Source organism: Thamnophis sirtalis, unplaced genomic scaffold, assembly GCF_051295495.1.
Source record: "Thamnophis sirtalis isolate CommonGarterSnake01/CBP01778 unplaced genomic scaffold, rThaSir2_p1.2 scaffold_2, whole genome shotgun sequence".
Classification (NCBI taxonomy): domain Eukaryota; kingdom Metazoa; phylum Chordata; class Lepidosauria; order Squamata; family Natricidae; genus Thamnophis; species Thamnophis sirtalis.
Window position 1 is genome coordinate 119,966,810 of NW_028261382.1, and position 25,085 is coordinate 119,991,894.

Below are 25,085 nucleotides of genomic sequence, written 5' to 3' on the forward strand. Positions count from 1 at the left end.
CACTGGGAACATCAGGTTCAGAAGGTTTTAGAGAATGAGAAAGTCAAGATCTTGTGGGACTTCAGAATCCAGACTGCCAGGCACCTGGCCCACAACACACCTGAAATAACAATAGTTGAAAAGAAAAAAAGGATGGTTCATTGACATTGCAATACCTGGTGATGCACGAATTGAAGATAAACAGCAAGAAAAAAATCACAAAATACTGAGACTTACAAATTGAGGTTGAGCGATTATGGAAAAAGAAAGCATGTGTTGTCCCAATTGTAATTGGAGCCCTTGGAGCAATACCTAAAGGGCTACCTCGCTATTTGAAAATTCTAAATTTAACTGACTTGAACATTCTGATTCTACAAAAAAACGCCCTACTTGGAACAGCTTATATCCTTCAACGTTACCTTAGCAGTTCCTAGGTCCTTGGTTAGGACTCCAGCTGTTGAGCTACCAACCAGCCCCAAAGGCTGTGAATCTTACTAAAGATAATAACAACAACAACAACAACAACAACAACAACAACAATTCCTGATCATTCCTTCCTACAACCAACAGGAAGGTAAGCTTCTTTCCTCCCTCCATTCCTGATCCTCCTTCCTACCATCAAAACAAGAAGGTAGGCCTCTTTCCTGCCATGGCTGGGCCTGGCCGGCTATCTGGTGCAGTTCCTACAGTTATGATATTATCATCCTTGAATCAGTAGTGGCTTAGCAGTGAGAACCAACCCAGGCACCTACCATCACTAATGATGAGGAGAAATCAACAAAATTCCACTTTGGATCGGTCATCGCCCGGGTCAACAAGGACCACGTCAGATGCTATGGCTCCTGGACATCTGTCGAAAAAGGGGCTACAGGGCTCAGTTGTTACTGCCAGGGAACCAGGGCGTGCAACTGCAAAGCAATTGGAACCAAAGCGCAAAACTTATACAAACGAAGAAAATCAACAAATCCTCAAATATTACTACCAGGTAGAACCAACAGCCAGAAAAGAATGATGCAACTGTGGAAGGAACAATACCTGGAAAGTGACATAAGTGAACAAAGATTAATGGATCAAAGGCGCTTCATCATCCGTAATAAAGCTGAAATGCAACATCTCGAAATATTGACTAAAAAGAAAACAACAAGTGATGATCAACAAGCTGAAGAAATTGGTCCAACACCTGAACAAATTGACCAGCCAGTGGAAGAAACAAACATACAGGATGAAAACCCTCCTGTGCAACAACTTGAAAGTGTAGAGCTAAGTGATCTAGCAAAAATGCTGAAAGAAAAAATTGAAAACCACATCAAAGAAAATGTAGAAAGAAAAAGACTACCTATCATTTGTGAAGGGCATAGCAAACGAGTGAAAAATCTGTTAATTGCCGTGAACAACATTTTAACTTCCATCCCATCCAGCAGACTATATGAAACCAACCAATTAATGTATAGCACAGCTGCCACTATAACTGCAGAACTAGGTTATAAAATGCCAAAAAAAAAGAAACCCACTGGAACACCAAAGTGGAAAATTCAACTTGAAAATAAAATTTAAAAACTACGAGGGGATATCAGCAATCTGAAGTTCTTAAAAGAAGGAAAACTGAAGAGCAAAACATAGTTTACACAACATAGTTTGCACAAAAAATACAACCTGGAGGGAAAAACAATAATGGAAATTATGGAAGAACTAAAACAACGTGCAATAGCAACAGCAAGGAAAATTGAAAGATATGAAGGACGAATAAAACAATATCATGAAAATGTCCAGTTCAGAAGAAACCAACACTTCTTTTGCCAGTCCCTTGATGAAAATTGAATCCAAACTAATATTCACCCATGTAAAGAAAAAACTTTGAACTTTTGGAAAGAACTGTGGGAAAACCCAGTGGAATACAACAACACTGCCTCCTGGATCAAACATATTCAACAAAAAACAACACAAAACAAGATGGAAAATATTGTAATAAAAACTGACATAGTGGCAAAACAAGCAAAGAAGGTCAAGAATTTGAGTGCACCTGGCCTGGATGAACTGCATGGATACTGGCTAAAACACCTGACAAGCCATCATCACATGGCCACTCAATTTGATCAAATGCTTCGAAATGCAACGTGAAAAATGGTTAACAGCTGGCCGAACATACTTGATAATGAAAGATCCAGGAAAAGGCACAGAACCAAGCAACTATTGCCCAATTACAAAAATCCAATGACAACCCAAACTGCTGACTTTGCAATAACAAAGTCGAAACTGTTTCACATTTAATATGTGAATGCAGCAAAATTGCACAAACTGATTACAAAGCTAGACATGACCGAGTTGCTAAATTAATCCACTGGCCATTATGTAAAAAATATGATTTACCTGTATCCAGAAAGTCATGGGAACATAAAATGGAAAAAGTTATCAAAAACGAGAAGGTGAAGATCTTGTGGGACTTTCGAATACAAACGGTTCATCATTTTGAGCACAACACGCCAGATATCATGGTTGTAGAGGGCCAAAATGTACAGTTTATTGATATTGCTATTCCTGGAGATGCCAGAGTCAAAGAAAAAGAACTAAAAAATAATAATGAAATATCACAACCTGGCCATCGAAACTACACGGCTATGGATGAAGCATGTAACAGTGATACCCATTGTCATTGGGGCACCTGGCACCATGTCCAAGAATTTTACAAGATACATCAACAAATTGCAGCTTCCTGCAATAACACCAGCGGAACCGCAAAAAACAGTGCTACTCAGAACATCTTATATTTTAAGAAGGTACTTGGTTGATACCTAGGACGCTGGCAGCAACCCGTATCAACCATTAGCACCAGTCATTGGTATCTGTAATGCATTTTTGAATGTTCAGTTGGCTGAGATTCATGTTTAATGAATAAAGTATATATACTAATGCTAATGCTAAGATAATAATAATAATAATAATAATAATAATAATAATAATAATGATAAAATGCTTAGAAACAACTAGCATTAGCAAAAATATTACATCCTTTACTGAAAAGGCGATGAAACAATGGAGAACTGAGTTGGCAGTAGCGAATGAGAACTACGGAATGGTTAATATCAAGCGAGGAATTTTCCAGGGTGATTCACTTTCACCTCTTCTCTTCATCATCGCAATGATCCCACTATCAGTAATCTTAAAAAAAATGAAATTAGGCTACCAAACAGTCAAAGAAGCTGAAAAAATTTCGCATTTATTATATATGGATGATTTGAAACTCTATGGAAAGTCAGAAATAGAAATCCAATCACTGACAAACACAGTCCGAGTATTCAGCATCGATATTTCAATGCAGTTTGGCATGGAAAAATGCGCCACTGTATCCATAAAAAGGGGCAAAAGCACTACATGTGAGGGAATTGAAATGCCCAATGGCCAACTAATTAAATGCAGTGGAAATGAAGCCTACAAATACTTAGGCATTCTGCAATTAGATAACATCAAGCATGGAGAAGTAAAACTATTGTCAGAGGAGAGTACACCATCAGAGTTAGGAAAATTTTGAAATCTAAATTGAATGGTGGAAATACAATCAAGGCCATAAATACCTGGGCAATACCAGTTATAAGATACACAGCTGGTATAGTTAAACTGGACACAAGCTGATTTGGACATTTTGGACCGAAAAACCAGGAAACTAATGACAATGCACTACAGTTTACATCCACGTGGTGATACTGATAGACTTTACCTGCCCCGAAAATCAGGTGGCAGAGGATTATTACAAGTGAAGCAAATAGTTGAAGAAGAAAAACACACACTGGCTGATTATTTAAAAGAAAGTCAAGAACATCTATTAATCAAAGTAAAGAACAAAAATCTATTGAAGGTCCAACAGACGAAACAAGAATACAGAAAAGATGTGAAAAAATCAAGAATGGAGAGTTGGCAGAACAAAGCATTGCATGGCCAATCTCTGGAAAAAATAAAAGATAAAGTGGACAGTGAAAAAACTTGGTTATGGTTAACAGCAGGTACATTAAAGAAAGAAACAGAGTCACTAATCCTGGTTGCACAAGAACAAGCTATCCGCACAAATGCCATTAAGGCCAAAATTGAAAAATCCTCTGATGATGCCAAATGCAGACTTTGCAAAGAAGCTGATGAAACTGTTGATTACATACTCAGCTGCTGTAAAAAAATCGCGCAGACTGATTATAAATTGCGGCACAATTCAGTAGCACAAATGATCCATTGGAATTTGTGCAAAAATTATAATGTTAAAACAGCAACAAACTGGTGGGAACATAAGCCTGAAAAAGTCACTGAAAATCAGTTGGTCAAGATCTGGTGGGATTTTCGCATACAAACTGACAAAATACTGGCGCATAATACACCAGACATCACACTGGTTGAGAAAAATAAGGTTATAATCATAGACATCGCAATACCACGTGAAAGCAGAGTTAACGAGAATGAACACGAAAAAATCACAAAATATCAGGACTTAAAAATTGAAATTCAACGACTATGGCACAAACCAGCAGTGGTAATTCCAGTGGTAATTGGCTCACTGGGTGCTATTTCAAAAGCACTGAAATTACATTTAAAACAGATAAAAATTGACAAAATCACCATCAGTCAAATGCAAAAAGCCGCACTGCTTGGATCTGTATGCATATTACGAAAATACGTTATGGGTGGGGCCCGATTAATAATCAATGCCAAATCCGGCAAAACAACTGGCCGCTGTGATACAATTGTATAATAATAATAATATTTTACAAAACACATCAAGAAATTGCAGCTTCCTGCAATAACACCAGTGGAACTGCAAAAAACTGCTACTCGGAACCTCCTACATTTTAAGAAGGTACTTGGTTGCTACCTAGGACGCTGGCAGCAACCCGTATCAACCATTAGCACCAGTCAATGGTATTTGTGATGTATTTTTGAATGTTCAGTTGGCTGAGATTCATGTTTAAGGAATAAAGTATATAATAATAATAAATAAATATTCAAATGTTACTTTAACTGATCAATGTTGCCACCTTGGATAAAAAGCACTGCTCTATCCAAGAATTTCAAATATTGAACTATCAAGGCCATAAAAACCTAACTATCTATAGAGTCACTTGGGGCCATTGTTCCATTCTTTGCCAATTAAACTTATGGAGAATCAGTTGGTTTGGTGAGTGATAACAATCGCTTGGTGTGTCAAAAACATGTTTCCCAAGGGGCACAGCTTGTTTATTGCTTCCTTCTTTCAAGGGCTGTTATGCTTCAGTACCTGCAATAGAGCTAAAATCATTGCTGATAAGATGTTCCATTGGCTAAAATCATGTGTTTGCTGTTTTGAGTTAGTAGACAATTATTTTAGAATCTGCCTGAAAAGGTGGCATAGCTCTTCCACAAATGTTGCTGGGTGTTTACGCATTGTCGACAGCTGCTTGATGTTTTTCAGTCAGCCTGTATAAAATATGTGGCTTGTTTAGCCTTTACCAGCTTAATAGATTGCATATTGTCCTTCCTGGATGAGAGATCAAGGTTGCTGTCCAAGCGACCAGAAGGGCATCAGGATGGAAGGAATTACGAATTTCTGATTTTATAATCTGTTAATGCTGTTTAACTTATTTAACTCATTAATATTGATGATCCTCCAGAAACAAATTCTAACCCATGTGTGAGTCAATGATCAAATCTGTCAGCATAGTTGATTCTGGTAGCTGTAGTGTGCAAATGAGAGAATAGAATAGAATAGAATAACAGAATTGGAAGAGACCTTGGAGGTTCCAGTCCAACCCCCTGCCTAGGCAGGAAACCCTACACCATTTCAAACAAATGGTTATCCAACATCTTCTTAAAACTTCCAGTGTTGGAGCATTCACAACTTCTGGAGGCAAGTTGTTCCACTGATTAATTGTTCCAACTATCAGGAAATTTCTCATTAGTTCTAATGATTGTTGGGGGCAATATGCTGACTCTCTGTAAACTGCTTAGAGAGGGCTGAAAGCCCTATGAAGCGGTATATAAGTCTACTGCTATTGCTATTGCTATTCTCTGTTTGATTAGTTTCCACCCATTGCTTCTTGTTTTACCCTCAGGTGCTTTGGACAATAGTTTGACTCTCTCTTCTTTGTGGCAACCTCTGAGATATCAGAACACTGCTATCATGTCTCTCCTAGTCCTTCTTTTCATTAAACTAGATATGCCCAATTCCTGCAATCGTTCTTTATATGTTTTAGCCTCCAGTTCCCTAATCATCTTTGTTGCTCTTCTCTGCACTCTTTCTAGAGTCTCCTCTAGAATATCCTTCTGTTCTTTGTAGATGTTTGGAAGGGTGCTGCTGTAGATTCAGTTTCTGAAAGGTCCTTTAGAACACAATCATAATACCTGTCAGTAGCATATTTAAAAATGTATAACTGTGATCTTGTGATCCTACAGAAAGGACAACTGCATTGCAAATAGATGCTTGTTTGCATTCCTGGGTCTTCAAAGCTCATTTTGGAGATTAGAATCAAATATCTACATAGCTTTAAAGCTTAGGCAAGGATGGATAATGAATGGTTCCCTGGCTAGTATTGAATGTCGAACTTCCAGCAAACCTAACCAACATGTTAGAAACAGGTAGGATGAGTTTATATTTCACTGACATAAAGAGCACTACAGGTTGTCCAGTCCTGGATTAGTGGATTAGAACTGGAGAATGTGTAGTTCAATCCAACGTCACCATGAAGTTTACTGGGAGAATCTCAGTCTCACCCGCCTTACATGGTTGCTATGAGGATTAATTTGGAGATGAGAGCATTATGTGATATCTTGAGATATTTGAGGATGAACAGAAAGATATAGCATACACAATATGGCAAAAGGCATTTTTCTACAATAACAACCTAGCAAAGAGTACAGGCTCTATACAAGTAACATTTGGAAGGTCTTGCCAAAGGAGAAGATGTGACAAAACAGAAGTGATTCTTTAATTATATATGTTGCAAGTATACATAGTTTTCTGTCCTTTTAATTGCAATGGTTTCTACCAAAGAATGTAAGGGTGAATAAAGGTGATGGAAATTCCAAACAAGTCCCGACGGGAATTCTTCAGAAAGAGCAATGGCTACTAAATAATTCCTGGTAGTGGAAATGTGTGCTAGATTGGATCTAGCAAAACATTGCATCTCCTAGTACAAAGTTGCTTGAAGAAAATGCTTACCTTCCAGAGGTGAAGTGGAGAGAGAATGGAGATTTTACAGTATCCTCCCCCTGCCACGCCCACCAAGCCACACCCACCAAGCCAAGCCACATCCACAGAACCGCTAACAATTTTTTTTGACTCCCACTATCTTTACCTTCTCAAAGAATTCATCCGAGGCCTGGGTGACTGTTTAGCCTTCTGAATTGATGCAAACCAGTTGAAATCAAATGAGTCTAAATCAATTCAAACCGATCTGGATGCTTTCCACATACAGTATGTTTTAAAGATCATAATTATTATGAATCAAAACTGGTCCAGTCCAAGATATCTTCTAAACTAATTTGGACATTCATTTTTTTTCAAATCAACATGAACATTCAAATTTAATCAAATGCCATTAATTTGATTCTGTGATAGCAACCTATTTTTCAGTAGTCCAGTATAGAAAATACATTGCAAGTAATGCTTCTTTTTTTTAGTATTCCATGAAATTCAAATTAGGATAGCAGTATTTCCAGAACGTGTACCATTTGACTTTGAATAATATAGACTATTGTCTATCACTAACAGAAAAGCATACTTGATGAATATGAACGACGTCCATGCATAAGCATAACATCATAAATCTTGCAAAATGATTACTATGGCTTCAAATGAGAGGTACACATAAACTAAAATTAAGATTACTTAAAACATATCCAATTATCTAGACAGATGTGCTGTAAGAATATGAGACAATCATGCCATTCGCTCCCAGTCTAGATAATTGCTTCAGATGGTAATGTTTCTGTGACAGAATGCAAATTGTTTGCTTATACTTTGAAATTTGCTAGCTAATTATCACATTATGATGCTTTCAGCCACTGAACCAAATAGTTATCTCTGCCCGGCAATCAATCTAGATTAACTCATCACAGTTCTAGAATAAAAGAAATATTTTCAATTGCTGAGCAATGTTATAAGCTGCCTTTGTATCTTGCTGAATATAGGGTTGCATTGTCCTAGGTATTTGTGTAATAGAGGGAAGCAGTTCTAAATTTTAATAGAAGAACAGTCAGAGCTGGAGGGCAGAGTTAAATGTGTCATCAGTTTGGAACATTTTACGCTCCCAAAAGAAACATAAGTGTAGCTCTCTCCCTCATGAATTCTATTGCCCCCTATCTAGTGCCAATTTAGCTTTGACTGTTAGTTACAAGATTCTTATGTATAGGTAGCAATAATAAACTCTTCTGGGCTTTGAATTAAGTGAATTCTCCTGGTTATTTATGCCTGACAATTTTAGCATCACCCATTGTTGTCTCATCTGTATCTCATGCTATTTCAGCTCTAGTCCTGAGGATACGGCTTCAGGCAATGCTTTTTAGAGGAAGTAACATTGCTGAATTATGTAACTGAATGTTTGCTTGACTTGCATTTTTATATCTATTCTTTGGCAGGTGACCTCATAAGTAACTGTGGCCTATACATGAACAAAAAGGATAAAAATAAGATTGGCTTGTAAAATGTTGCTCATGAAAATGTTTAAAGGAAGTATTTAGCATTTTGAATAAAGTCCTCCATCTATCCCCAACATGTTAACTACTAAAGCAGGGGTCTCCAAACTTGGGAACTTTAAGATTTGTGGACTTCAACTCTCAAAATTCCCCAGCCAGCATCTGGCTGGGAAATTCTGGGAGTTGAAGTCCACAAGTCTTAAAGTTCCCAAGTTTGGAGACCCCTACATTAAGGTATTGGAATGACACTCTCCAGAATGCCCAGCCATCACTATGTTGACTGGCAGCCATCACTATGTTGACTGGCAGCCATCACTATGTTGACTGGCAGCTCTGATACTTATAGACCGAACCATTTAAGTAGTATCAAAGGGGATCTGCAACTGATGGAAAAAGAAGGTAAGCATATAGTAATCAAAATCAAGAGATAGCAGCAGGTGAATTAACTCAGGGGTGCCCAACCTTTAGGCCACAGCCCACTAGTGGGTTCTGAGTGGGTTGTGAGCTTTTTGCCTCAGAAATGGTGAGAGAGCAGATCACGGCTGTGATCCAACCGGTTTAAGAACCAGGTTTGCTTCCTGCATGCATCTGATGCATCAGACCCACGTGTGCGCAGTTTACAGGAAAATCACCTTTCGCATGAAAAGAGCTGAGGGACGGCAATCTACCCTGGCACACCCATCAGCTGGGCTTCAGAAAAGGGAATATAGGTGAGTATAGCACAGGGGTGAGCAGGCAGGCCCAGCTGAAAGTCGGAGTGAAATGGTTTGCTCCCAACTGATAGTTGGAGTTACCGGTTGGCCCGAACCAGTTTGAACTGGTAGAATCCCACCCCTGGAGCAGATGTATGTGTGCACACACAGGCATCCCTTCCTGCACAAGAGGCAGGCAAGGGCTTGCATGCATGCTCCATTTGCATGAGTGGCAGGCACACATGCATACCTCGCGCAAATGGAGTAGTCCATACACACACTTGCCAACTGCTCACACAGAGTCATTCCCCCCCCCCCACCAGCACCAGTCAGCAAAACCAGAAAGGTTGGAGAAAACTCTAAGACTCAAGAAGCTTTATAGGAGCCAGGGAAGGGCGAAAACAGCCTCCCCCGCCCGAGGCCCTCCAGAGGCTTCAGGGACCTTCGGGAGGCTTCCCTGAAGCCTCCAGAGGGCAAAAAATAAACCTAGGAGCAAACCGAAAGTCACTTTTGGTTTGCTCGTAGGAACGGTTTAATCCCTCCGGAGGCTTCAGGGAAGCCTCCTGAAGGCCCCTAAAGCCTCAGGAGGGCTTAAACCGACCCTACGAACAAACCGGAAGTCCGTTCCTGAACTTCCAGTTTGTCCACAGGGCGGTTTTTCACATTCCAGAGAGAAGCTTCTGAAGCCTCCGGGGGGGGGGAGGGGGCGTGTCCTCCCCAAGCTCCTATAAAGCTCTGGAGCCTGGGGAGAATGAAAAATGGCTTTAAAAAAGGCTGAACATGTGCACGCTGGTCAGCTGACAGGGCAACGCCTCACGTGCCCTGACAAATGGCTCCGCTTGCCACCTGTGCCCATCTTTGCCCATCTTGGCTCTAAGTTAACTGATTGTGTACAGACTTACAACCACAATTGAGTCCAAACTTTATGTTGCTAAGGAGACCGGGGTTAAGTGAGTTTTGTCCCATTTTACGATCTTTCTTGCCATATTTCTTACGTGAATCACTGCAGATGTTAAGTTATAACACAGTTGCTAATTGAATCCAGCTTCCCCATTGACTTTACTTGTTAGAAGTTTGCAAAATGTGACTTTCTGACCCTGGGACACTGCCACCGTCATAAATATGAGTCAGTTGCCAAGTGTCTGAACTTCGGTCATGTGACCATGGATATGCTGCAATGGTTTTAAGTGTGAAAAATGGTCATAAGTCATGTTTTCTCAGTGCCATTGTAACTTTGGTCACTAAACAAATTGTTATAAGGCAAGGACTACAAGTAATGCATAAACCGCAACTTGATCCAGGTGAACAAAAATCTTGGAAGGAGCATTTCAAAACACTCTCTATCTTAATTAACTCATCATAACTAAAGTTGAAAAAAAATCTTCTTACAGTATCCAAGTTACTGTGCTAGATGAGTGTTAAGGGTTATGGACATAGTTCTTATATTCTTGATCTTGCCAAGCCAGGTGAGTCTTAACATGAGGAATGTGTACAAGATTGCAATTACAATTTGGACTTTTCTGCCTAGATGAAGTCTCTAAATAGGCTTTGGGATAAGCAGGGGTGTCAAACTCAAGGCCCAGGTGCTGGTTATGGCCCGTGGGATGCTTGGATCTGGTCCACAGAACCACCCTGGAAAGGACCAGCCTGCAGTGCCTCTGCTGGGGAAAACAGAGCCCAGGAGGGCCATGTGCAGCCCTCCTGAGCTGCAAAATAGAGCCCAGGAGGGCTGCAAAATAGAGCCCAGGAGGGCTGCAAAATAGAGCCCAGGAGGGCTGCAAAATAGAGCCCAGGAGGGCTGCAAAATAAGAGCCCAGGAGGGCTGCAAATGGCCCTCCTGGGCTCTATTTTCATCAGTGGAAGATTGCAGGAGGCCACTGCAGCTGTAAACAGAGCACACAAGGGCCGTTTGCAGCCTTTCCAAGTTCCACTTTCACTGGCAGAGGGTCACAGGAAGCCATCACCGTCAAAAACAGAGCTAGGGAGCCTGTTTTCGCTGGCAGAGTGCTCAGGCCACCACAGGTGCCCCCCGGCATGAGTGACAACAAGCTGGCCATGCCCACCATGGCCACGCCCACCCCAGCCTCCCAAGGTCAAACACAACCCTGATGTGACCCTCAATGAAATCGAGTTTGACACCCCTGGAGTAAAGGATGCTTCACTACACCCAGAATTGGTGTGTGCTGCAGAAGAGTTGACGTCCTGGTTTAATCTGTTTTTTTAGGTGGCTTCTGTTCTTCAAATAATGCTCTGATCACACAATGTGTCCACGCTTGAAACTTGATGCCAACTTTCTTGGCAGCATTTGCTAAGTCTCAGCTGGGCTGCAAAAGAGGTGTTGGTAGAAGGAACTATGCTAGGATATACTTGTTCGGGGGTGGGGGAGAAAATTGCCATTTTGCCAATTCTCCATGCATGTGAATCCCATTCACTAGATCTCACTAAAAACAAAGGAACAGACCCTTCCCAGCTGGGTATGAACATTCTGAAAAACTGAATAAATAGGAATTAGATACTCTTCTCTACCTCCTCCGCCCCTTTTCCACCCTTAGGTTTGGATTTCAGCTGCAGGATTCATATGTCATGCTGAGAAAAAACATTCACCAGAAACATTCAGCTGGCTTGTTCACTTCAGATTATTCTCCAGTATTAGCTCTGTTTTAATCCTAAATTGTGCAGCCACTTTGGAACCATTTTTCATGCAGATTGAGGGGTATTGACTACCTGACCTTTAAGGTAGCTGTCCCGAATAGATGAAATAAAAAGGAAGTTCTGCCCATTTTGGAAAAGTTAAACCATTTAACTTAAGGAATCCAGAATGAGAAAGCAAGACACTAAAGGAAATGTATTTAAATGTTCCAGCAGTATAATATTGTGCATCGGATCCCTAAACCTATTAACCTATCCCAGTAGATATTTCCAATAAGATATGCAATATATTTTTGTTATGCAGCGTTCACTGTCTTGCAGATTAGTAATTTAATTTTAGCGAAGTAGCTGCACCTCAAAAATGGCACACAACGTGAGGCTTAGCGAATACACGAGATCCGCTTAATTACAAAGAACGGGTTAATATGCACACATGCATTTGCCAGACAGAGGTAATCCTTGTTTAGCAACTGCCTCATACCTCAATCATTCATAGTTACAGTGGTGATGAAAAAGTAACTTTGCCGTCAGTCCTCACATTTATAATTTTCACAAGTCTGTAAAGCAGATATGTCAAACTCAAGGGCCGTGGGCTGGATTTGGCCCATGGGGTGCTTAGATCTGGCCCGCAAGAACTGACCACAGCGCCTCTGCCAGCAAAAACAGAGCTCATGAGGGTGGCCCTCCCGGCCTCCGTTTTCACGGAGTGCTGCAGGAGGCCATTGTAGATGAAAACGGAGCCCGGGAGGGCCGCGCACTCCCCCATGAGCTGTGTTCAGTGGTTTGAATCACTAGCACCACATAATGGAGTGAGTCCCCATTACTTGTCTCAGCTTCTGCCAACCTAGCAGTTCGAAGGCATGTAAAAATGCAAGTAGAAAAATAGGAACCACCTTTGGTGGGAAGATAACAGTGTTCCGTGTACCTTTGGCATTTAGTCATGCCGACCACATGACCACGGAGACGTCTTCAGACAGCGCTGGCTCTTTGGTTTTGTAGTGGAGATGAGCACCGCCCCTTAGAGCCGGGAACGATTAGCACATATGTGGAACGGGGACCTTTACCTATGTGTATACCGCCACAGAAGAACTCTGGGCATGGCGGCTCTCCAAATCAAATCAGTCAAGTAACAATTGGTGAAGCTGCTATTCAGAAGAAAGCCATTTCAGGAATGTCATCTCATCTTATCATGTCATCTAAATATTGACTTTTTAAAAGAGGAAAGTTCTTAAGGGGTGAATTTATTTCCTGTATATCTCATTGTTTTGAACCTGCAGCACAAATGTATGTTTCTAGTAAAAAGTCATTGATAAGAATGTGCCACCAGGCTAAGATTTTTGTGAAGGGTTAAAGTCTAAGCCTTGTTAATTTAGCAGGTTTCCCAGTGAATATTCTAGAGGTATACTGGACATAAATTCAGCCTTTAAGCCTCTGTGTGTCACCTGCATGACTGATTTTTTTGTAGCATGAGCTCTTCGGATAAGTGATTATCCCCCATGTGTGCGTACTTGGGAAGCCAAGTCAGTGACCTTGACTTCTGTCTTCATCTGTTTCGCTCATCAATCATCTTATAGGTTATGTATCCTTCCTGCCCCCATCACCTGTTTTCTTTTCTACACATAGGAATCAAGGCAGAGCTTTGAAAACAGGATCCAGCCCAAATGCTAAAGCAGCGCAAAGTCAATTCACTGCTGTGTAATGAGAATTTTTTATTAAGGCACACTTTCAGTTTACTTAGGAACAGTGGTGGGATTCACTTACCTTCCCTACTGGTTTGCAAATGTGAGCGGGCCCACACCGCTTTATGCGCATGTGCAGTGCTCGCGCATTAAGTCAGGGCAGGTGGGCGGAGCCTCTGGCAGCCTCTGCTACCAGTTTCCCCAAGCTGGAGAGAACCAGCTGAATACCACCTCTGGAACAAACGTAAGGGACTGGTGGGTTATTTCATTCCATTCTTAAAATCTTCTTCAAGGGAAAGCAGTAATAATTTATCTTTACAATTGAAGGGTGGAGAGCACTTCACTAGATGTAGCTGCTGGCCACCCGACATGAAACAAAACTAGGGACGGGACTGAAATCCAGCAGGTTCTGACAGGTTCTGGAGAACTGGTAGCAGAAATTTTGAGTAGTTCGGAGAACCAGTAGTGGAAATTTTGAGTAGTTTGGAGAACCGGTAGCGGAAATTTTGAGTAGTTCGGAGAACCGGTAGCAGAAATTTTGAGTAGTTCGGAGAACCAGTAGTGGAAATTTTGAGTAGTTTGGAGAACCGGTAGCAGAAATTTTGAGTAGTTCGGAGAACCGGCAAATGCCACCTCTGGCTGGCCCCACAGTGGGGTGGGAATGGAGATTTTGCAGTATCCTTCCCCTGCCACGCCCACCAAGCCACACCACACCCACCACAGAACTGGTAGTAAAAACAATTGAATTTCCCCCACTGGCTAGGGAGACTAACTATGCCTGCTAATATTTTTATCAAACATAGTGAAAACCTCTGGCAAATATTTATCGATCCATAAAAAACATAGACCACTTTCTATCAAGAGCAATCTCTTGCAGCTCAACCCACCTCAAAGAGTTGTTGTGGGGAAAATAGGAGAAAGATTCACTTGCTTTGAGTTACTTATAAAAAAAAAGATGGGTTTTAAAAGTTCTAACCTAAAATCTGAAACCCTCATTTCTATGAGTTTCTTTTCTTCTTAGAAAACCCTGATCTTTATTTAAAATAGGCGCGGCCGACCTGCCATGATAGAATCTGTCAAAAAACCGTAGAAAAAAAAAAAACAAATAGGATAAATAGTAAGTTAAAGCTGATAACAATAATTGTTGTAATGCTGATAGAGAGGTGCTAGGGGAAAAGGCTTTTGTGAAGCTGTGGGCTCAAATCTTGGGGGATAGTTATCAGAAAACAAAGAAAAAATAGAGAAGGTCCATGCAAGGTTGCTGATCAGAAGGAGTCCATCCCAAAGCTGAGGTGCCACAACATAGAAATCACTCTTTGGCATCCTCCTTTGGAGTTGGGGGGGGGGGGGGACGACACAACATTTGTACTGTCCTTTTTCTATTTCCTTTAACAACCACATGAGGAGAACAATGAAACCAAATATTGCATCCTGCTCAATCAGATTCATGATTCACCAACTGGCAGGCAGAAAACATGACAGAAATTCTTTAATTTCACAACATATGGACAGATTCAACCCATAGTTTCAATTGGGAAAATGTGATAATCGGGTTGGTTCCGGCAGACACTACTGCCGGTTCGCTCATAGTGTGAACTGTGCACACGCGCAGTGCAATAAAAATTGTTCTGCACATGCGCAGAAGTGAAAAACAAGATGGCAGCTCCTATGGCACTGCCCGGAAAACCAGTTCAGGGGCGTGGCAGGCCTGGGTCGCAGCCGGTTCCAGCGACCCAGGCCGCCAAACCATTACTGGTTCGGCCGAACCGGTCCAAACCGGTGGAAACCCACCACTGGTGACAATCCTATGGTAGATCAGATCAAGTCCAAAAATGCCAGGGAATTCCTAGAAGCCTGGGCTTCTGACAAATCAGCCATCAATAGACACAGAGACATTAACAACATCTATAGACATGCAAAAGAGATAAACAACCAGCCCAAAAGAGAAACTCTCCACCAGATATCAGCACTCAATTCAGTATGGATTAATTCCAAGGTTAACTTCAGACCAACAATCAAGTAAACAATTCCCCAGTCAAGAAACTGCCAAAGACCCCAGCCAGAGAATTCAAAGACTGCCTCTACCCACCCACACACAGGCAAGTCACCAGAATATAAACTGACAGCAAGCAGCACTCCTTATTACCATAGCCCTGATGATGTTACCTAGTTAGGGTAAGGAAATGTCTGTAAGAAAACTAGCAAGCTCAGAGAGCATCAATGTCAACCTCATGTCAACCCAGAGCTAAAAATATTCTCCTTTGTTAGATGTCTTGCAATTGTGAGATATACAAAGCTTCTGCCCCTGTGTACATGAGGCTGGTTTATTTATTTATTTTTAATTTCCTTGAACTCATCCTGCCTCAACCTGGGATTTTGCGACCTCTTTTGCCACTGTTGTTAAGTAAATCATTGCAATTGTTAGATGAATCACACAGTTGTTAAGTGAATCCAGTTTCCCCATTGACTTTGTTTGTCAGAGGTTGGCTGGGGAGACTTCAGATGGTGATCACATGAACCTCGGATGCTGCAGCTGTGTGTAAAATACATGCTGGTTGCCAAGTCCCCAAATTTTGATTTTGTGACCACATGGATGCTGGTGAAAGCGTTGTAAGTGCAAGGACTTGTCATAAGTCACTTTTTTCCAGTGCTGTTGTAACTTTGAAGGGTTGCTAAACGTGATTGTGAGTCAAGAAATACCTGTGTCCCTTTTACCACAACTTAGTTTGAGGATTAAGGATGTAGGAACTGATTTTCGGTAAACCTATCGGCAGACGAAGACCTGGATTGTCTCTGTTATTATCTTGAAATCTTGACATCAGAGGAAAGGGAGTGGAGAAGATAATAGCATGTCTTTCATTCCGTGAGAATTGAGGATGTGGAAGGGCTTGTTCTGCTAAGAGGTTAATTTAAGTGCTTTATGCCACAGCCACCAACCATGTTAGAGTAGATACTAGTTAGGAACTGTTTGTAACTGACAGCATGGTGGGGAAAAAAGGAGGAGGGAAAACATTCTGTGCTCTCCAAAACGATGTGCTGCCAAGTTGAACGAGCTGCGTGTTGGCAGATTTCTTTCTTCCTCTCTTGTTAAAAAAAAAAATGCTATGATCCAGCAAATAAAACCGGGAACCAGGAAGTGATCCTGCTATGTTCACGGCAATGCCGTCATCCCCCAGTTTTCTGCTTCCCTTTCCAGTCTGATTTTCTGCAAAACTATGGTGGTACGTTTAGCTGGTGTTACTCGGAAGGACAGAGTTATTTCTGGTTACATTTCCTTTCAATTCCTACTTGTGACCGAGGCTCTGACTTCACAATTTCGTCATTGTCATTTCGAAGCTTCTAGAGATAAAGTCATTCTCTGTTTTGAGATAGTGCATGTTAGCAAGTTGGGGGCAAGTGGTGAGATCTGGCTGCTAAGGTAGAGGCGTGGGAGAGAAAGTTTTCAAGAATCACTGGAGAGTCAACTCGTGGGGGCAGCCAACTGCTCATTATGATTTATTGGGCAGTCACTTAGGGAGGTGAAAGTGTGAAGGCGCTGTGGCAAGAGGGATGTAAGCGGGTCACAGGAGCTTTTGAATGGAGATCTTGGCAAATGATGGTAAGCTTTGCATTGGGGTAAAGAACATTTTCATTTGTGCCAAATGTCTTTGTGAAGCTAAGAGATGCTGCTCAATGTGCTGTAAGTTGGGATGGCTGATTTTAGATTTTATCTTGATCAGAAACTCATAAGCTTTAAAGAAAGCATATTGTTTTCTGATGTTATTCCCTTTTGTGTGTGTTTATGCATCTGATCTGCAGTTTCCATTAATGATTGTCTTTATTACGGAGCTGTTGTAAGGCACAGTGAAAATTATTTTTCCAACTGCATGAGTATTCAAAAGGGCTTGCCTAATTGCTAAGTATAATCGTGTGTAATTATTAATCTGTCGTTATTGCGTTTTACTGCATGTCTTCTAGCAAACTTGTTTGAATGCCTAGCAGTCTCTATATCTACCTGTCCAACCATCTATGTATGAATGAATTTCAGTTCAGTCAATTTTCTTTCTTTTTGGTTTAGTGGTCAGCATAAGTGTAGTCTTCATTTGACAGAGGGTTGAACTGAACTGAAGCCACATTTATTTCAGAACTTGGATTTCAAATGTCCAGTCCTTTACCAAAACAAGAAATCTGCTACCCCCTCATTCTGCCAGGTGTTCATTTACCCTGCACTTAAAAAAATCCACAACTTTTAAAGAGTCTGCTGTTTGAGCAGCCTGTGGCTGATCAAAACCACATTATATTGATTTAGCTTCTAAACAGTTGTGGAACAAAGATGGTCTTCTACTTCTTGGAGCACAAACAAATTTGCTCTTACAATTCAACATATTTTTTTACATAGGAATTTTTTTGTGTTGTGGATTGGGTCACTTCATTCTCACATCCGACCCCGGCCCACTAAAAAAATATTTTTAGGGATAACTAAAGATAGTTCTTAAATTACAACCACAGGGAAATTCAGACACCAGAATTTTCATTGCCAAGCAATTGTTAAGTTAATCACCGGTTTTCAACTCATTTTGCTATGGTGGTTAAGAAAATCACTGCAGTTGTTAAGTGAATCACATGGTTGGTAAGTGGATCCAGCTTGTCCTATTGACTTGGCTTGTTGGGAAGGTTGCAAATGGTGATCGCATGATCCTAGGACACCGCATGAGTAGATGCCCATTGCCAAGCACCCAAATTCTGATCATGCGACCATGGGGAGTCCCGTGATGATTGTAAGTGTGAGTCACTTTTTTCATTGCCGTCGTAACTTTGAATGATTGCTAAACAAACGGTTGTAAGTTAAGGACTACCTATATAGGCCTGAATCCAATTATATTTAAAAAAATGATCAGGATTCACATTTCTGCTGAAGTGTTTTTATAGAGGTAGTAGCAGTATTTTAAATTCTTAAATAGTGTAGAAAGTTGCCACCTGTACCCACCCCTCTCCCAGAAGAATAAAATATTTTAGGAAATATTAAAAAGGCAGAATATTATATTTCCCTAAATGGAGAAACATGCTCTTGGAAAGCAGCCCCCAACTTTCTTAATAGCTTACAGCAGATGTCAGCACTTAGATAATCAGCACTTATGAATAGATAGGTCTATTCATAAGCAAATACCCTCACCCAAGATCCAACAAAGGTAGGATTAGCCCTCAGCCATAGTAGGAATTGCCAAATGTCCCTTCATTGCATCAGCAGGTCCAAATTTCAACCAAATCTAGTTCAGACAACCTACAAAGCCAGCTATCACCCTTACATAAGCTCTACAACACCCAATAGAATATATGTTGTTGCACAGGAACAGGAAGTTCAAGTGCAAAGCCCAAGAAAGGTATAAATACCCCCCACTCTCAACTCCCTGTGGCCAGCTGTCCAGAACCACAAATGTGGTTCTGCATCATGAATAAATGGACCCTCTTTCCAATCATCCCCCAGCCTCCATTTTGTCTCCAGTGCCTGGCTTGGAATGGAAACTGGATATTTTTTCCAATAATAGCTTATCACAATTTTGCACCATAAAATTGGGTTATGCAAAATAAGAACGAAGTCTAGCTTTCAGCAAACTAGCGTCACTGTGTTTAGAAACAGGGGTTCCATCTATATGTGCATGTATTTTAATATATTAATTAATTTGTGCACTTAAAGTTTGAAAAAATAATAAAAATACAGATATCCTGTGTACTTGACAATCGATGTGGTGCCATAAATAGAAATGTCAAATCAGTTGTATGTAAACTGAGTTCAAAACTCTACTCAGCTATCAAGCTCATTTAGTAATTTTAGTCCAATTAATATTATTCAGGCTAACCTCCTTGAAAAACTTGCTGGAAGTTAAAAGAGGGGAAGGAAAATCATGGATCTAAAATATATTTGAAAGGTAGAGAAGTAAGAAGGTTTATGTAAAATAAGCATGTGTTACTACTTTCTGTGTATGGATGCAGAATTGGAAATAATAATTATTGAAATGCAGAAGGTCTTAGTTTTAAGGGAAAGGCTATGTAAGGAAAACCATGTGTCCCCTCTGTCTGCTTAGTAGTAGCAGTACCCGAAGTGGTATTCAGCAGATTCTGACCAGTTTTGGAGAACCGGTAGTGGAAATTTTGAGTAGTTCAGAGAACCAGTAAATATCATCTCTGACCCCATCTATTCTCTGCCTCCTGACTCCCAGCTGATCAGGAGGGAATGAGGATTTTGTAATAACCTTCCCCTGGAGTGGGAGGGAATGGAGATTTTACAGTATCCTTCCCCTGCAAGTGACACTCACAGAACTGGTAGTAAAAAAAAATTGAATCTCACCACTGAGCAGTACTGATGATTAAAAAATAATCTACAATATTGCCAACAAAACAACAGAATAATCAGTATTTGCTAATACAGTGTAGTAATATAAAGCATACTAGCACAAGCATAATTTAAGAGTATAGAAAATAAGGCAAAGGTTCTTCCAGTGTTATAAAGAGAAAGGAATTGAATTAAGGATCTTCCTAAGTAGTAAAATATGTGACTCAGATGTTTCAAGGCAGTATCAAATTTCAGAGAAAGCAAACTATGTAGGCAATCTTTCTGTACACTTTAAAAGCTACTCTTTTTTTTTTAGTCATGGTGGCGCAGTGGTTAGAGTGTAGTACTGCAGGCTACTTCTGCTACCGGCTTTCTGCAATTTGGCAGTTCAAATCTCACCAGGCTCAAGTTTGACTCAGCCTTCCATCTTTCTGAGATCGGTAAACTGAGGACCCAGATTGCTGGAGTTAATATACTGACTCTGTAAACCTCTTAGAGAGGGTTGTAAAGCACTGTGAAAGGGGTATATAAGTCTGCTATTGCTAAGGTGTATCTATTTTAAAATAATTCTGAAGCTGATAGTCCTTTGTGCAGAAGGTATCTCCAATCAGAATAATCTGATAGTTGCTCAGTTAGACAAACTATGATGGTTTTGTTGAAACTTTTATTTTCTCCTAGAATCTGGAGAATGGTTAGGTGGAATGGAATTTCAGAATTGTCTTTGATTTGATTTCCAGTTTTCTTTCACTTCAGTAATATAATTAAGAGAAAGAGCAGTGTTCCAATATCTCAGGGGTTGCCACAAAGAAGAGGGAGTCAAACTATTCTCCAAGGCACCTGAGGGTAGAACAAGAAGCAATGGGTGGAAACTAATCAAGGAGAGAAGCAACTTAGAATTGAGGAGAAATTTCCTGACAGTTAGAACAATTTAACAGTGGAACAGCTTGCCTCCAGAAGTTGTGAATGTCCCAACACTGGAAGTCTTTAAGAAGATGTTGGATAACCATTTGCTTGAAATGGTATAGGGTTTCCTGCCTAGGCAGGGGGTTGGACTAGAAGACCTCCAAGGTCCCTTCTAACTCTGCTATTGTATTATATTGGTCCTCTCTTGATACTATTTCAATCTTTTGAAGCCATACAGAGATTCATAGGAAAATTCAGGCTTACTTTCTGTCCAGAAAAATAAATCATACCCAAAGATGACCTACCTACCATTTCCTGCAATTGGCATTTTTTTATGTACAACAGTGTAACCTCTGTCTAAGTCACTGAATGACTTTGACCTGAGTGATCGACAGAGCTGGGAGTTGTGCAGCTGCTGTTTTGGTAATGGTGAAAATTTTGATCCTGCAGGAGACATAGTGATCAAATGCTCATCTGATACTAATGTGCAGGGAGAGAAAAATGTCCTCTGGCAGCGTGGAAGAGGGTACATGACTAGACAGATGTATGTTTTCTCTGTGAATATTTGGAGAGGAGAGAGAGAAAGGGGGTTATACACCAGGTATTCATTATATAGTTTGATTAAAAAAAACACAATACTGTGATGGGTAAAGAGGGATTGTATGCAACAGAACCTTGGATTGTCCGTAGCTTGAATTCAAAAGCCTGCTGAGTTATTGGTATATATAAAGGTCACTAATAACATGAGCCAAGTGAACAATGATTTTCCATGCCAAGATCGCTTTGTTCCTATGATAAGCAGCTTGATGTCCATGAAAGCTGCAGAGCTGAAGCAGTTTTAGTTATAATAGAAATCAGGGCTGGATCCAGGATCAAGAAGACCGATTAAAAGTTGTTTGGAGCCCTGTTTTATTTGGATAAAACCTTTCCTATATTGCTGCTGTCAGGTCTCTTTGTCACCATGATCTACGTTTTCCACAAAGGCCTAGATGTGAGCTATTAAAATGGGAAGAAGGAAGGAAGGAAGGAAGGAAGGAAGGAAGGAGGGAGGGAGGGAGGGAGGGAGGGAGGGAGGGAGGGAAGGAGATGGGCTGTGTTTGGGTTTAGGGAAGTGTTAGAGATACACTTGATTAGGATGAAAGCAAAGGGCCTGAGAGCAAATTAACTCATTAAGGTGGTTCAGTGGCTATCTGACTAGGTGGCTCACTGGCTGAGACACTGAGCTTGCTGATCAGAAAGTTCGGCAGTTTGAATCCCTAGTACAGGTCTCCTCCGTGAGCAGGGGGTTGGACTACATGACCTCCAAGGTCCCTTCCAACTATGTTACTATTTAAGATAACAATGCATTGGTCTGTCCAGAGATGATATTCTACCAGTTCGCACCAGTTTGCCCAAACTGGTAGCAGAAATAGCCGGTGGTCCTGCCCACCAACCCTGGCTCTAGGGCATCCCATTTAGGCCCTTTTTTTCACCAAAAGCGCATGGGCGGAATGCTGAGTGCATGCGCACACACTCACATTTGCAAACCGGTAGGAAAGATAAGTGAATACCACCCCTGGGTCTGTCCATTCCTTCTGCTGCAAAATGAGAAGCTCTCAGTTTTTTATAACTGAACTGAGAAAGCAATTAAAGGATAAACAGGATCTGCAACATATTTATTGAGACGTATTATTGATTTTCTCCCATTCTAGCAATGTTTAGGCTTTTAAAATTCATAATAAGAGCTGCCTTATCGGGAGTGTGATCCTTACACTACCATCCTTCAGGTTTCAAATATTCATTTGGGAAAAGCCAATTGGAAAGGTATCCCAAAATTCTAGCCACTTAGCCTAGACAGAGTAACTTTTAAAAAGCGTCTAAGCCAGTGATGGCTAACCTTTTCTGGACCGAGTGCCCAAAGGATGCATGTGCACATATGAATGCATGCATGCATACCTGCATGGCTAAACTCCCCAAAATGCAATGTGTGTGTGGCCACACATACTCCCTGCCCCCATGCATGCACATGCAGGAGCATGTGCTTCCCCCCATGCAAACGTTCCCCAATGCATGCCCTTCATCCCACGCATGTGCACGCAGCCCTCTGCATGCTCCCCCATCCCCACGCATGCACGGCAGAGACCTGACAACCAGCTGGCCTGCAGGTGGAACACACACATGCGAGGCAGAGCTGAACTGGGCAACGGCTCACGTGCCCACAGAGAGGGCGCTGCATGCCACCTGTGACACATGTGCCAGAGGTTCGCCGTCGCAGGTCTAAGCATTTCACTCCTTGTAAATTGAATTCCAGCATAGATTCAACAAATGTGTAAAGCATCTATTGATTAAAAGCAGAATTTTCAAGCTAGGCAACTTTTAGGGCTTGTGGAAAAGTCAGAATTCTGGGAGTTGAAACCCACAAGTTTGGAGAGCCCTGATTTGAATGATGGAGAACATAATCTGCCGTGTCATTCAAAGAGTCCTGCCTATAACCATGTTAAGATGTTTCTCTCTGAATTGACAGGACTCCAAATTGGAACCGTGAAAGGGGCTTCGTGTGTAAGGAACTTCATCCTTGTAGCATTTTCTTTTTCTTTTCAACCCAACTCCTTGATATTGCAACTTCCCTAATAAAGCACAGTCCCTAATGGCGAGGAAATGTTTTCTCATATTCATCTCAATGCATGTACTGGGTGCCACAAATATTTTAAAGAATTAGGTGATGAAATATTTTAAAGAATTAGGTGATGTGGAAGATTAGTAACTGTGGCAATGATAGTGGTACAGATAACTGAATCTTAAAGAATTGAGGAAAATCAGCAAAGTGGCAAGCTGAAGTTGGTTTCTACCGGTACGGTACGGCTCAGCTGAATAGGTAGTAACTCCGGGAGTCACGTGACCATACCGGTTCTATCCTCGGCGACGCCATATTTGTTTTCTGTTCTGCACATGCGCAGAACAATCTTTATTAAAAAAATGTAATATTTTCCCTTTTTTAATGGTGTGTGCATTCCAGTCCCAGAGAGGTCCCAGAGATAGGCTGTTTTTCGCAAAAACAGAGATGTATTTGCCTGCCCCCAGCCTCCAAAAGCACTCCTCAGGCTTCAGCAGGGGTGAAAATACCTCAGTTTTTGCGAAAAACGGCCCATTTTCCACCCATTTTTTGCAAAAACAGGGGCATTTTTCCCTTCCCTCAGCCCTGCTGAAGGCTGCAGAATGTTCCTGGGGGCTGGGGAGGACAAAACGTTTTTTTCTTAATGGGTAGTTTGCAGGCACTCCCTTAGCTCCAGCGAGGCTGCCCCCCTCTTCAAAACTTTTCACCCCCGTTTTGGTGGGCATGGCTTGGTGAGGGGGTCATGTGACTGAGTCTGCATGAGTGACATCAAGTTGGCCATGCCCACTCAGCCACAATCCCTCCCATCTAGCCACACCCACTGAACCGGTAGTAAAAAAAAAATTGCAAACCACCCCTGGGGGCAAGTGATAGAATGACTCTTGTATGCAGTGTTTCAGAGAAGGAAGGTGAATCTATGGAAGGTTTAACTGTATTTTTCTTTAAAGAAAAGCATGGAGATTTGTTGCTAGCCACTAGCTTCAAAATGCAAAGATATGGAGTTGCTTTCTCAACCGTGGCAACTTTAAAGGGCATGGACTTCAACTCCCAGAATTCCCTGATAGAGTATGCTGGCTAGGGAATAATGAGAGTTGAAGTTTACAGATCTTAAAGCTTCCAAGGTTAAGAAACCCGATGGAGGCAAAAGTATGCTTTGTTCATTCTCTTTTCCTTTCAGCGTTGACCAGGATGCACCGGCCAACAACCAGGCCATGCAAACAAGAGAAGCCCCATCTGGGGGATTCAGGCAGCATGTGAAACCATGCCCCCTCCAGTCCATTTGAAAACCTTGCATGGGACTGGTGCCCAAAAGGTTGTAGGCTGCTGGCATAGACTACCTGGGATTGCATGGCTGGAATGTCATGATGATGTAATGGGCTCTAAGAGGCCCAGCTTAGTCACTCTGATACACGAGAAACAAGCTGTATTTGCTTAGCAATGAAAGAACTGTGGTGGCTCAGTGGTTAGAGTGCAGCACTGCAGGCAACTTCTGCTGACAGCTGGCTGCATGCAATTTGGCAGTTCGAATCTCACCAAGGTTGACTAAGGCTTCCATCCTTCCGGGGTGGCTAAAATGAGGACCCAGATTGTTGGGGGCAATAGGCTGATTCTGTAAATCTCTTAGAGAGGGCTGA

At 41.4% G+C, this 25,085-nt stretch overlaps 1 protein-coding gene across 2 annotated transcripts in view; it reads left to right on the plus strand.

Moving 5' to 3' along the window:
- SYBU (syntabulin) overlaps positions 1 to 25,085 on the plus strand; it is a 59,748-nt gene that overhangs the window by 8,930 nt on the left and 25,733 nt on the right. Inside the window, exon 1 of one of the 2 annotated variants that reach the window (XM_087706766.1) lies at positions 16,961 to 17,243. The exons of the other annotated variant lie outside the window; for it this stretch is intronic. Coding sequence (XP_087562892.1) covers positions 17,222 to 17,243 — 22 coding nt within the window. The 5' untranslated portion in view covers positions 16,961 to 17,221. Of the gene's footprint in view, positions 1 to 16,960; positions 17,244 to 25,085 lie in introns of those variants that run through there. 2 annotated transcript variants of the gene reach the window in all.